Source organism: Sitodiplosis mosellana, unplaced genomic scaffold (genome assembly GCF_009176505.1).
Source record: "Sitodiplosis mosellana isolate CC-2019 unplaced genomic scaffold, AAFC_SMos_1.0 Smas_scaffold_6170, whole genome shotgun sequence".
NCBI classification, from domain to species: Eukaryota; Metazoa; Arthropoda; class Insecta; order Diptera; family Cecidomyiidae; genus Sitodiplosis; species Sitodiplosis mosellana.
In genome coordinates, this window is record NW_022601411.1 from 758,874 (window position 1) to 773,252 (window position 14,379).

At 36.4% G+C, this 14,379-nt stretch overlaps 1 protein-coding gene across 1 annotated transcript; it reads left to right on the forward strand.

The window, feature by feature from the left end:
- Positions 1-583: 583 nt before the first annotated feature.
- On the forward strand, positions 584-13,005 carry LOC129576093 (uncharacterized). Its single transcript, XM_055460621.1, has 4 exons — positions 584-3,660; positions 4,017-4,513; positions 4,846-5,025; positions 10,730-13,005. The coding sequence occupies exons 1-4, from the start codon at positions 3,506-3,508 to the stop codon at positions 10,849-10,851; spliced, it is 954 nt and encodes a 317-aa protein (XP_055316596.1). The 5' UTR covers positions 584-3,505; the 3' UTR covers positions 10,852-13,005.
- The last annotated feature ends 1,374 nt before the right edge of the window (positions 13,006-14,379 follow it).

The window sequence follows — 14,379 nt, forward strand, 5'->3', positions numbered from 1 at the left end:
TTTTCTCTCCACACTCTTTCTCTCGCTCTCGCTCATATTCTCATTGAATCCGTTGATTTTCTCATTCTTTTTTCTCTTTCATTCTCTCGTTCCCTCGTTGTGTCGTTCTCTCTTACTTTCGTTCAGTCGTTCTCTCATCTTCTCTTTCCCTCTTTCAATTCTCTTCATTCTCATTACTCTATCTCACATTTTGTGTTGCGTCCTTCTTTCGCTCCAATTGTGTGTACGCTGTACGCACAACAAACGGGCTTCTACTACGTTACACACGCACACAAAGCGATCCCGTATGCAATCGAGCCATTTATTGTACAACAAATGCCGTGCCAATGAACGCAATGCCATACAAAAAGGAATAGGGAAAAACCGATATGTTCGTTACAAAACACCGATGATGCGTCAGGCACTGAACGCAAACGCTTCAGTTTTTTTTTCGTATCGAACATTCCGGTAGCGAGAGTAAAAAGGAGAGTTGCACCGGCAAAAGTCGATCTTGCGCGCCCGTAAACTGCACTCTAGGTGCGATAGAGACACATGCAATGCACAACACAAAACGTATTTACGTTTTGGTCATGAGTGAGGATTTTGTGTGTGTTTTTGTCAAAAACGGGGCTCGTTGTTTCAGTTTACACCAAGTATTCGTTGAATGAGGTTCAATATCCAGTGCTGTACCCTACAATCGACAACATTTTTTTCTTTCTCACTCAGAGAGAGAAGGACTGGATCAAAAATCGTATTATATTCAACGATTGCAAAACAGTCGTACACTACACTTTGTGCCCATTGAATAGTGAATTTCCATTCATTTTTGCTACTTTTTGGGACCATAGCCAAAGTTTCAGTGTGTGAGAGAGTGTGTGCTGTTTAGTTTACAAACAAACCAAACCACAATTGCCATCCTTTTATATTGAGCGTGCGCTGAATACTAAGTGTTTGTGTTCGATTTCATTATCATATCAAACATTAACCCATCAACCAATTTTCGATTAAAAAAAATTTCAAAGAAAAACTTGAAATTTTTTTTTTTGAAATTTCGAAAATTGACAGAAAAAAACAATAGAAAAAAGAAAAGTTTCGAATTTTATTCCAACGAAAGAATTCATTGAGTGAAGTGATCAAACAGTAAACAACAATTTGAAACAGAGACAACAAAGATTGAAACAGTAGAAGAAAAGAAACGATTGAACGAAAAAAAAAAGTTGGTTGTTTTGAAAAGTGTTCTCGCTGTGGGAGTATTTGATTGTGTTGGTGTATTCGTTTCTTTTTTTTTGTTGTGCATCATACACGAACGAAGCGATCAACGACGAGAGAATTAAGTAAAAAAGCAAAATCCGAGAGCACGACATCGACGTTCGAATTGTTTTTTTTTTTCTCGAACGACGAGAGAAGCAAAAATCGTAATCAAATACACAAAGAGTCAGGCTATACACATATAAACGCGACGAAGAAGACGACGACGACGAAAAGAGAATCATCATAAAATACGATCTTTATGAAAATATTTAAAGTTTACGGCCGGGCCGAACACAGCTACATCGATCTTGCATTTCATTGTGTGCATATGACAAACAAAGCGAGGATTTTTTTTTCTCGGTGTGTGAATACATAATCAAAACGAACGCGAGAGTTAAAAAAAGAACGTTGTGTGTTGTTGATGTTGGTTGGTGTTAGTACGAGGAACACGTCGATATCAATTCACCCGACGTCATTATCACGTTCTTCGAAAATCACACCAGAAAGAAGCCGAGAGAGAGAGCAAAAGGCGAAGAGAACAAGAGACGAAGAGAGCAAAAGGCGAAGAGAACAAGAGAGAAAAGGCAATTGAGAGTGGAATAAAGACAAAGTGAGAGAGCATCAAGAGTTAGAAGATATATCAACGCAAACACACACGCCCGTAGCGAACAAGAGAGAAAATAGTGAATAATCTGCTGCGGAATCGTACGCAACAATTAGATACTCTCGCAATTCCACACACGGGCCTCAACTACAACAACAATAGTGAAACGAGAGCCAGAGCCGAACAACAGAAAAAAAAGAGTAACGAGCGCACGAGCGAAATACGAACAACAAAACTGACAACAGCGCTAAGAGCCAAACCGATACAGTGAAACGTTCGCCGCTTCACTCTCGCACCATACAACGAACGACAACGACGACGACGACAACGTCGTCGGAATATCATTATATTCAAACTTATCGAAATCCCCGTACACACAACGACCGAGCCGCGAGAGAGCAGACATTTTGTTTTTCCATTTGTAATGCGACGTCGTGTATTTAGCTACTACGTTTTGTCATATAGAACGTGTGTTGTCATCGCAGATAAATAAAAAGGAAAAGAAAAAAAAATTTATTAATAATATTTCAACTGATCTTTCACCCAAATTCGTTTGTTTCCATCGCACAATTTGCAAACAAAGTGAATAATATCGATTGAATTGAGTTTTTACCATACGAAAAAAAAGCGAATACGTAAATAAGTGTATTGATCGGGTTATATGTCGACCACGATCACTTCATAACATTTTTTTTTCTCTCAATCCCACCGAACGTGAGTGTTCACCATACGAAAATATTGTGCAAAAAAAAAGAAGAAATTCGATAGATAAAACTTGAAAACCACCGAAAAACTGTAAAAAAAAGTGATAAAAACCGGAGAAATTGTAAAAAAGACGCAAAATTGTTGATGACAAAGTAACCCATTCAAAAAGAAAGTTGTGTGTAAAGGGAAAAAAAAGTGCCGCACAAATAATTCATTAAAATATTGTACGGTTGCGTTTTTTTTGTCATTGCGGCCACCAAGCTTTGTTTATAATCAACCAATCGAGACGCTGAAAAAACACTCGATTTTGTTTTTATTTCTCATCGAAATACTATAGACGAAAGCATAAAACGTAAAAGCAAAGCGAGAGGAGAAGAGAAAAAAAAACGAACGGGACACATTTCCAAAACGACCAAATAATAAACAAATCAAAAATTGTGTCATTGAACGTGTGTGCACGGCCCGTGTGTATTCTATCCGTATTCGCATTCGCAACACCGTTTTGTTTGCACCGTGCACAGAAACAAAGAAAAAAAAACGAGAGAGAGAGAGAGAGAGAGAGAGAGCAGAACTTGACGAATTTAGAACGTCTTAAATTTATATCGCACCCAACCGCGACAGCATTGAATCAATATTTTGTGTTTTATTGCGACGAACCAACGAGAGAGACAGAGAAAGGGCGATTGTTGTTTGTATGCGTGACAAAAAATAAATCTCTGTTGCTTTTTATTCCCTTCGCGTAAGCTAACGGAACAAACGAAATTGTTGCGCAGCAATTCCAAGCATAGTCAATGAATTGAAACAATACGTTCGCAATAAAAAAAGCAAAATAAACATTTTTGTTCGTGGAAATTTTCGTTTGCAATTGAAAAAAATCGAATTAATTCATTGAAAGAGAACAAGAGAAGTGAGATATCCAACAGCGCACAACCGCATCCATTTATCATATATGCAACAGATAACAAAATGAGTGTATCGATATTCAATACATTTCACTACGACAACGAATTTAGTGTACTGAAATTCAACGATAGCAAAATGCACAACACAATGCCACGGGCCAAACTCGATCATGTTCGACGCAATCTATTCGGGCCGGTCGATCGAAAGGAGTGCAGCCGGTAAGAATGGTTTCTTTTCTATGCAACCATCGGCTACCAGTCGATTATATTTTGTTTAAATATTTCTGATAACGTCCAATGCTCAATTCATCTCGGTTTCAGAGAGGCAATTTCATTTTTTGAAAAGAAGATTTTTCCATTCAACAATCCGGATTCAACAAAAAAAAAAAAATTCAAACCAAATTTTGATCTCAGTCAGATTTTGAACGTAATCAGTTGGGCAAAAGAGATTCCCTTGTGAATTTTTCTTTTGCGTATGTTGGAACGTTGTTTAAAATCGGCTTGTACCTCAATAACTTTGCCTCATTCGCTATCCAAAGTAATTGCCCTAACATTTTATTTGCACTTTTCATCAGTTTTGCGGAGGAAGAGCTGGCAAAGCATCAGATGTCGTCTAGCCAGAAGTGGGGCTTTGATTTTGTGCGTGGTTGCCCATTGGAAGACACAAAGCTGTTCATGTGGGAACGTGTGCCACCAACAAATGAAATACCGGAAATGTATGCATTGAGCCGAGCCGCCCATATTCGTCCTATCGATCCCACGGATCGTACACCATCAAAGAAACGACGCCATCAGCGACGCGACTCCTTCCTTGACCTCTATGACGAATTGGCCGATCAATCGAATCGATATGTAGACACCAGCAAACTGGACTTATCGTTCGAAGACGTTGATGGTGGTCATACATCAGCATCGTCATGTGATGAAGACTCATTCGAAGAGGAGGACAATAATATGCTGTGCGACTTAAATTGGATGCCATCCACATCGAAAATACCAGCCTTAGACACAAACATCACATCAAACATTCGCCCGGCAAACAAAACTCCACCCACACCAGCGTCAAATCACGGTAAGAATCGAGTTTGTTTATTATTTCATGATTTTCGTTGGGGCAAACACAAGGTGGTGACAAGCCAAAGTCTTGTTCTAAGTTCAATTTTCAGGTCAAGGTTCAAAGTGACAATTTAAATATTCTAAAATTTAAAGTTTTGAGTGAGACAAAGTCGAGATCAAAGAAACAACATTTCTCGAGAAAAAAAACTTTCTTTCTTCAAAAACATTTTCGTTTTAATTCTCTTCCCTTTCAGAATTCTCTTTAGTTTTCTTCCGTTTCATTAGTGCGAGAAAAAAAATAATTTCGAAACAAAAACTAATGCATTTTTCACCCATTTTCCATTGCAGTTGAAGAGTTGATCGTTGCACCGCGTCCAAGTTGTGATACTAGCTGTAGTAGTGATAAAACCACAATTAGCAATTCTAGTAAATCATGTACCGACACCAGCAGCACCACCGCCTCGACCGGTGGTCGAATTTTGCGGAACAGCCCACGAATACGCGAGAAGCGACAACGCAAAATGACAGGTAGGTTTCAAAACGCGTTATTTTTTTTATTCAGATTTTTAAGGCTGTGGTTGCTTCTTCAGCGATTTTTCGTAACAAAATACGATTTTTTTACTTAACATATCACTTTAGACTTGTTCAGATTATTCTAGCCATCAATTAATTTCCTATGGAACAATCAAGCTTGAAGATACATGAATATTTTCGTTCTCTTTTAACACTGTGAGACTTCTCAGTGTAAATACCAACGTTTGAAACAAATTGTTCGGGTTCTAATTGTTTATAACATCGATCACAATCGCTGAATCGGCAACTGTAGCATTTAAACAATTCATTCTTTTCTAAAGAATCTTAAATTCGAACCATGAATTCTTTCTCGTTGAGAATTTCATTGAATAAAATTTTACGATTTACAAGAATGTCAACAAAGATTTAACAAAGATAATATGTTGTAATCATGATAATTGTTGATAAATGGCCGGACATCGTTTGTTTTTGCAAAATGTTCACATTGATATCAATTGATTTTTCTGTTTATTGAAAATGACTAGTTTTCATTGCCTACATTTGTTGAATCCTTCGATAAATCGATGAAAGTAGATCGAAATTCAATCATCGAATACTAAAATGAATCGATGTATTTGCATCGAACCAGAAATGTATTATGTCAATAATGAATTCCTTGTTCGATGTGAATAAATTCCAAGCGATATTCTCACGTCACCCAAAATACTGTCGAATCATTCGATTAATAAATGCCAACGACAAAGTCAAAATGCAATCGGTTGTGGTCTATAGAGCGTGCATTGCCTGAGAAAAGTAAACGGATCGAAACATATAGTCGCATTCGATTTGCTTATGATCATCGTCCCACACACACCCACCAATACATGCACCTCTCGCTTTCGTCAATTCCTTTTATTACAAAACCGTCAAAAGCCATATACTTAAATCTGTTCTGGACTTGACCGAAGACCAAAAGGAAAGACCATAAAAAAATGCTTGTCCGTTGCGCGAACAATATGTCCCTCTCTCTCTCTCTCTCTCTCTCTTACAAAATTATGTTAAACAACCGTAAAATAGTGTTTCCTTTTAATTTTTCAAATACCTTACTTTCTTACTTCATATTCCATAAACGTTATGAAGAAAAAAAAACACACACACACACACGCATTATCCCATAAATTACGACAAGCGAGAGAGAGTGAGGGACTCCTACAACCGAAAATATGGGCTGCGCGCAAGCCACTTAAAATGGAACAGCTGATGCAAAACAAGCAGCTATGCAACGCAATCGCCCATAAATCTATAAACCAAGAGAGCAAGAACAATATGCACACATAAATCCAACAACGAAAAAAAGGGTAAAAATGGTAATGGTTCACTAAATGCGTGCATTCGCTGCTGTTGCTGCTGCTGCCACATTCTCCTTTCGCTTGTTTCGTGAATACAAAATGAAAAACCATAACAATATAAAAATAAATGGTGTTTATATCCGGGGAATCGATCGTTATGCCTTTTAGTGTTCTATATGCATCCATGATTTTTAACGGTTTTTCTTTCTTTCCGCCTCTTCACTCTCTCTTTCGGTGTCTTTTTTTTTGCTCTCTTGCTGATCATCAATTGTGTTGCCATTCCAACTACTCTCACGCAACCAACCGATGATTTGATTGAATTCAACATTCACTTTTAATTACATACATCATAAATTGATGGTATAACACCATTGGTATTTCAACGACATGAACGGTTCATGGCTTTGCTTTTGTTGATTATGATATATCGTGATATCATATATAATGCTGGATTCCTGGCTGGATTTTAATGGGAAATTGATCGATAGACGGATTAAAAGCAACGATTCAAATTATTTTTCAATTAAATTTGAAAAAATCCCCACATGACAAATTGCCAAAGTCCAGAAACTGTTTGAAGACCAAACTCGGATTCAGAATCAAATTCACACTGAATCATTCGGTTTTAGCACTATTTTCGTCAATTTTATTATATTATCCGAACTTAATCGATCTTTTTCCATCTTTTTCAATATTTTTCGGCCTTTCTCAAGATTTCTTCATCAGAAATTTTCGATCTTTCAAGATTTTTCAATATTGACATAGAAAAATGTCGGTCTTCATTAAGAGTTTTCTATCCTTATGAAGCGCTTTAGATGAAATCGTCTGTATCAAATCTGCGTCAAAAACCGTTGAAAAAAAAATCGACTAAAAAGAACAATAAAATGATGAACGAATAGAATGAGCATTCAAACAATATCATTGATGCAAATAGTTCGTTGAGGCCTCCACCCCATCGAAAAACCTCGATATATGTATGTCAATTGAGATGTAGCAAGAGATCATCTGCGTCAAGCTGAATGGAATTGAGTATAATTCAAAAAGTGTGTTTGTACAGCGCATGCTCTGTCACTACAACCAGCTGGAAAAACCGGCATTTTTCTGTCTGCTTATCTAAATTTAGCGGTGAAAAAACATTTGCTGATGGTGTAAATGGAAATGAGAGTAAAATTATGCATTTTTCGTTGGTATGGGCTGTATGTGTTGCATATGGTTTTTTTTTTATTCTTTATTTTCGTTAGTTTCGTCCAATCTCAAAATCGCATGTGTCGCTCTCTGCGTATCTCTCACTCCTCCGAGGGGAGATATTGTGATGTTGAAGGCCTAGCACACAGCAAACGCTGAAAATAGTTGAAAAATAGCACACGTGTGTCAATAGACAATCATATTCATGGGTGTGCTCTCGACCTCGTCGTCATCGTTTCAAATTTTCGGATGCATGTTACATGCTACATGCTTTTTGAATGAAACAGACGAAACGAATACCTAACGAAAAAAAAAATCCATAATTAATCAAGGTCTTTGAAATTCATTAAATTTCCAGTTTTGTCTGTCATTCGTCGTTCCGATGCATAGTTTCACTCGTTGAATCACTTCGATCGTTCGATGAATGCGGAAACCGAAAAAAAGCGCAACAAAGAAACAACGACCAAGACGAATTCAGTTGCTCGAGGGTGGCTATTTAACTGAATAAATTAGCATAATTTGTTTTTGGTTGATGCGTTTGAATAAGAATTGGATTAAATGACGATCGGCAACGGACAAACGACAGCAATGGGGCGCCAGGCACAACAAAAACAGCAGCCGCCGCTTGCGTGATCTGTCATTCGGTTACGCATGTTGCCACACCAAAGTGTGCACTATGCCGACTATCCAATACACGGTGCATAAATTATCATTTTTAATGCTGATCGACGACGCCTGCCACAGCCGATCATTTTTATCATACGCAAAAACAGACTAAATAATACGTCGTTGGTCGACGAAAACGGTCAACTCGCTTAGAAAGTGGCAAAATGCGTGTTTTTTTCATACAAAGTTGCAAATTTTGTCCTTTTCAATAGAGTATTTGTCTAAGGTTAATTGGAAATAGCCAAGTAATCGAAAATTGCTCTTGGAATTCAATTTACAGTGGAATTTGGCTTGGATTTAGAGCGAATTTGATTCATTTGTTCCATTTTCGAAGCAAATTTAGTTCAAACTTTCAAATTCAATACAAACTCCACCATTTGTTTTCTTTCTTTTGCTTACCGTTTTGACTTCTATTCCAATCTAGTTCAACAGCGTCACAACTTAGGCCTAACTTCAGTTCACATTCTGCTTCAGTTGAACTGAAAGATACAAATTGTGTTACGTTCTTTAGAAAAAAAGTGTTCCAATTCCGAAAAACCTCAACTCAAATGTCGATTTTAGACGTAAAACTGAAAGAAATGGAACAAAATGCCCCGAACAAATTGTGAAAAATGACCATTTCGACCCGGTCCGTCGGTGATTTGTTTTTGCGGTTCATTCAAACATATGTTTACCATTTTGAGATCTGTTTTCGTTTCGACGGTGCACGACCACATGTTTTGAAACGGCGACGCATCGTCATCGTCGACCATGGGTCAAATTAGCCGAATAACAACAAAAATTCGTAATGATTATCACATTATTGACCGAATAGCATTTGAAAAGCGTCAGTTGTTTATTTTGTGTTCATGATCGCCACACAGAGATAATCCGCCGAAATGGGTGCATTCTTTGGGATGGAATTTCAATTAGCAGTATGGCACGAACCATCGCAACCAGAACAGTTATGTTAATTTAATAAATGTGAAGCGATCAGATGGACATCTGTTCAACGGCATACATCGCGGTAGATCACTATCACAACGCGTTTGCATCGAGAGCATATGCTGAAAAGTGGATTCAAATTCGGTTCTGGCACAATTTACATAAAATGTGTGTGTATGTGTGTTCGAGCCCCGTTGTCGAAAATGGACTCAAGAAAAAAAAAGGGTCAGATTGTCTAAGAAAATTATTTAATCTTCAGTAAACCGCAAAATGACCAGAACATTATTGACCAACCGACGATTATACGCGCCTGCCCTTCTTTCTCTTTTTTTTCGTTCCTTCGCTTCTGTGCTTCTATTCCACGACTGTGTTGAAATTTAAACCGATTTTTTTTCGGTTTCGCTTCGTCCCCTCGATGCATTTCTGTTCCGTCAAATTGAACACGTCATCGATTTTACGCAAAAAAATCATGAACTAAAAACGAGCACTTTTTGTCCTGTTAAATGCCACACATTTATCGAAGCCGATGATATCAATTTGAGCACGGAATTGCACGCTGAAAGGATGGCTGCACACGAACAGCTTTTGTTGAACGTAAAACGAGCGTTTTTCTAAACCGAAGACTGTTCATCGCGGTGAACCGAAGACAGAATGACAGATAAAATGCAAAACAAAAAACGTTTAGAAGAAATTAAAGACTTTTTTAAAGGAGTTAAAGACAGTCTTTAAGAGCTAAAGGCGAGAATGATGAGCAAAAAGCGAAAAATGTGAAAACAAACACAAATTGTAGGCCAAAAATTAAAAGGACAAAAAAATGATCAGAAAACAAATTTCTCCAATCGAAAAGAAAAAAATTCGAAGGAAAAAATTGAACGAAATTGTAAAGCAAAAAAAGTTGAAACGTTTTCTCGTCCGAGAAAATTACGGCGAAGACAAAGTTAAAGAGCCTTTATTAAACACTAAAAAAATCATTAAAGATGGAAAAAAAAATGGTTAAAGACAAGAAAAAAAGCTGTCGCCGCCTTTAACATTGGCCGCTTGTTTAAAGAGCCATTAAATGTGTGTTTATTAATCAAAAACTCATGGAATGGAAACGATTCGATGGCATTTTAAACGGTTGCACACCACCGAACAGCTGCTCTCTTTCTCGTGGCATATAGAATTTCACGGACAAGAAAGAGGAATTAGAAATTCCGTCATAAGACAAATGGCCCACCATTACTGCGGGCGCACATTGTTTGCCTACAAATTTCGATGCAGTTCAAAAGTGCGAAGCGATAAATGAGTGAATGTGAAGACTCTATAGCGCACTAAAGACTCTATAGTATAGTGTCTATACAATATATCGCACTAAATACCCAAAAAAGGCAATTCGAAAGGCGATTCGTTTGAATTTCGACAAATTTGATGGTTCTTCTAATTAAATTAATAAATATTTCATTGACCCACAAAAAACTTAATCGATTGAACAACTGTTTCGAACATTTATTTGATTTTAAGTGTTTGCTTCGTGTTAATCCATCTCGATGCCATAAAAAAACCAAATTTTTGTTAATAACCAAAACAAAAATGAATAAATGTGTTTTTAATTGCAGATTTCCTAAAGGAGCGCAAACGTTTGCAGCCAGCGCTGAAGAAGATATCACCGAAAAAAGCGCGCACTTCACCGTCGAGCAGCGGCACAATATTATCACACTTCCGACAAACATCGCACTAGATTCGATGCTCATGGGAGATGAATGCCGTGGCCGAAACAAAAGCAGCAGCAACAACAACGATTTTGGCGCACAAAACGACTCATAATACACATTTCGATTACGAAATTATCGCAAGGCACATATTTAAACAAACACACCCATACACATACACAAAATAGGCTTAAAATGGTTAAGTGGCGCAATTTAGAATTTGTTTGCGATAGAAAACAACGCGAAACAACAACAACAACAACAGTAACAACCTTAATCTAGTTAGTAATTAAGTAGACAACGTTTCGGCTTTTCTCCCCCTCCAAATTCAGATTGAGTGTGTTGAACACGTATTATTTAGTGTAGACTTTTGAGTAGAACTTAGACACACTAGTTTTTTTCTTCCTTTCATCTTATTTGTTTTCTTTTAAAAAAACAATCAAGAGCTTAAGTAGTTTGCTCTTGCACGCGAATCAATTCTCTTGGGCTTAGATAATACTTTTTTTGCTCGTAGAACAAAACGCAACCCGAACATAGATCATCCATCTATGAGCATTGGAATGTCAGCGATGAAATTGATTTCATACAATCATTTTATGTTTTTTATTTCATTTTATGTTCGGCCGGCTTTAATTTATACACAATTAGCTGTTTAAGAATAAACCGTTTACAAACATGATACCGTCAGTAACATGATAGCCGTTTGTTTACAATAATACACCGGACACAAACAGTGCTTGTCAAACACCAACTTTTCGATAGTAAACATAACAAATCAACTCCATTGAGTCAATTTTTTGCGCGAGTGTAGAATTTATGCTTAAGTGCTGCTACTGCTGCGAAATCGAATCGACCTCAATTTTTTTTTTTTCAAATGAAATCGCATTTGTTTCAGTCATTCGGGTTTCGTTTAATTTGGTGCACTTAAATATAGAACCTACACGCTTCTGGAACATCAGCGACTAGATCGGTAGATAAACTTGAAATCACTCAACAATTGATCTACTTGCCGTTGTTCCAAGAAAAATACGCAAACTTATGTCAGTTTTATGTGCTTATTTGCAATGGAAATACCAGTGGAATAACACAGTGGCACAACAGAGCCAAAACCAGTGGTGCAAAAGTGTACCAGTGATATACTTACCACTTTTAATTGCTTCGAAGTTTCCAGATGTGGTTCGGAATGCCACATAAAACTCACATCTCATTTGTTGCATCGAATGATTGTTCATATCGAAATAACGACGTGTTTATATCAGCCTTGGTCATATGAACAGTGTCCGTTGAACACAGGCACATTATCATGTGAAAAAGACGCAATCATATGACAAATATGCATTCATATATAAACAATAGCTCTTCACTTCATGTAGTGCTAAAAAGGACGCATTTCGCTATGAAACAACACGATTTTTGACGAAAAAATTGACACTCTGGAGTTGTTGTTTTTTTCACATAAAACTGATTTAGAAAAAGAAACGTTTTGTAGAAGAAAAATTTCGGTTCGTGTAAGCAAGCGATGAAAAAAAGAATCAACAAAAAATACTGAAAAAATCCGACGAAATGCGTTGCAATTGGTTATTGAGTTGAACGACTCCGATCGATGATCATGTGTGCCCTCGATTTGGAAGAGAAAAATGGGAAAGAATGGAAAAATAATTAAAAAATTGAAAAAATTAAAAAGTTTAACGAAAAAAAAAATGAAAGAAAAAACATTTTGAAGCCATCAAAGACCTTTTATTTCGAATGTCATCAACAAACACACATTGGTCAAGTAGTTGATGGGAAATGCATTGATCGGAAAGAGATCAAACGGTACACTTTTTGAATGAGCTTCACCAATGAGCTTCACTTGAAAGAGAAGTCTGAATCTTATGAGAGGAATTGAAAGAGTGAATAACAATCAACGCTCAAAGCCCAAAATACCGGTGTACGCACATTTCAATATTCATTTCGCACGCACATTTTGTCTGGATTTTTTGATCTCATATTTTGTTCATTGCTTTTTAGTAGAGCGAAGAGAAAACAAACAAACAAATAAAACGAAAAATATTTTAAGCAAATATTTTTTTTTATATTAAATTACAAATCTATATATCTATATATATTCGTCTTATATATTTAAAAAGCATGTAACTTAATTTATAGAGAAAATGCAACAAGCTTAAGAAATAAAAACAAAACCAATCAATTTTTTTTAAATGTAGATGGTAAATCGCCGTGTATTTTCGTTAAATTAATACCAAAACCGAAGCAAGAGCAAAATTCAGTTTGGTCGATTCGGCAAAGCAAAAGAGAGAAAGAGTGAAAAAATGGGATCGAATATGCGAAGAGGTTGTATATCGTTCGTTATTTCCAAACGCAATATTTTTGAAAATGATGTGCAATATACACGACTCGAAGTGGAAATTCGTTTTTTTCCTCGATCGAGAGTATTATTTTAACGAAAATCAACGAAAGAGACAGCGCCGGAGATGCAAAACTGAGTTTTTTTGTTGTTGCGATAATTGATTGATACGAATGATAAGTAGGCTCACAAACTCCCAATACACACACACACACTTGTTATCGAAAATGCAATAATCCACAACCATTTCCTCCCATCTCCCAAAAATACCTCTCTCCTGTGAAAATATCCCGTTCAAATGTCGATCCTATTTTGGACAATGGCAATCACTATTTTAAGAGCACCATCAAGTAATCTTTTTTTTCTAGCTTAAGATACACAACAAATACTTTTTTCTCTATTTATAATCAACAATTTTTTTTCGTTCCCCCTTCCCTCAACCTTTTTCCAACATTCACACGTGATTATTTTGTAATGGACCCTTATTTATTGTAATTGTGTTTGTGCAAATGCATTTTTTTTTCTTTCGCTAACAATTAATTAAGATGCCCCAACATGGAATAGACAATTTAACAAACCTTGAAAAAGAATTGACAATAATAAAAAACCGTACGAATTGATCAACACCAAGGAGTTTTTTTTTTGATGTTAGGTGTTTTTTCTTTTTTTTCTTTTTTTCTAGTTGAAAACGTTTTTTTTTGTGAAGAAGAATTGGTAGAAAAACTAGAATTAGAATATGAACGGAAATGGAAGTTTTTTCAGAAGTAAAAAGCAAAGGAAGCGAAGAAGGAAGCAGGAAAAGAAGAAAAAGAAGCAAAAAGGATAAGTAAGAGAAAAAAACCGGAGACGAAGAGGAGAAGACAGAAATAAATGAAAACAACGATACATTTTCAAAATCATTGGAATCTTATTATGTCGTAAATAATCACATATAAAATCTTATAAAAGCATGAGTCAGTTAGGTGAGTTGACGTAATAAAATTATGAAAATAGTTCTTAATTCATAAATAATATCAACGGCCGTGGAATTAACTAGGTGTGTATGTTTGAATGAATTTCTCGGAAAATGTATTCTTATCCGTACACAGAGTGAAATAGTTACTAAATATCTTTCTTCAGAATGATTCTTTGAATAAATTTGATTTTTCAGACCATTTTGAGGTGTTACATATTGTATTCGCTAGATGGAAGTGATCACAGATGGATATAA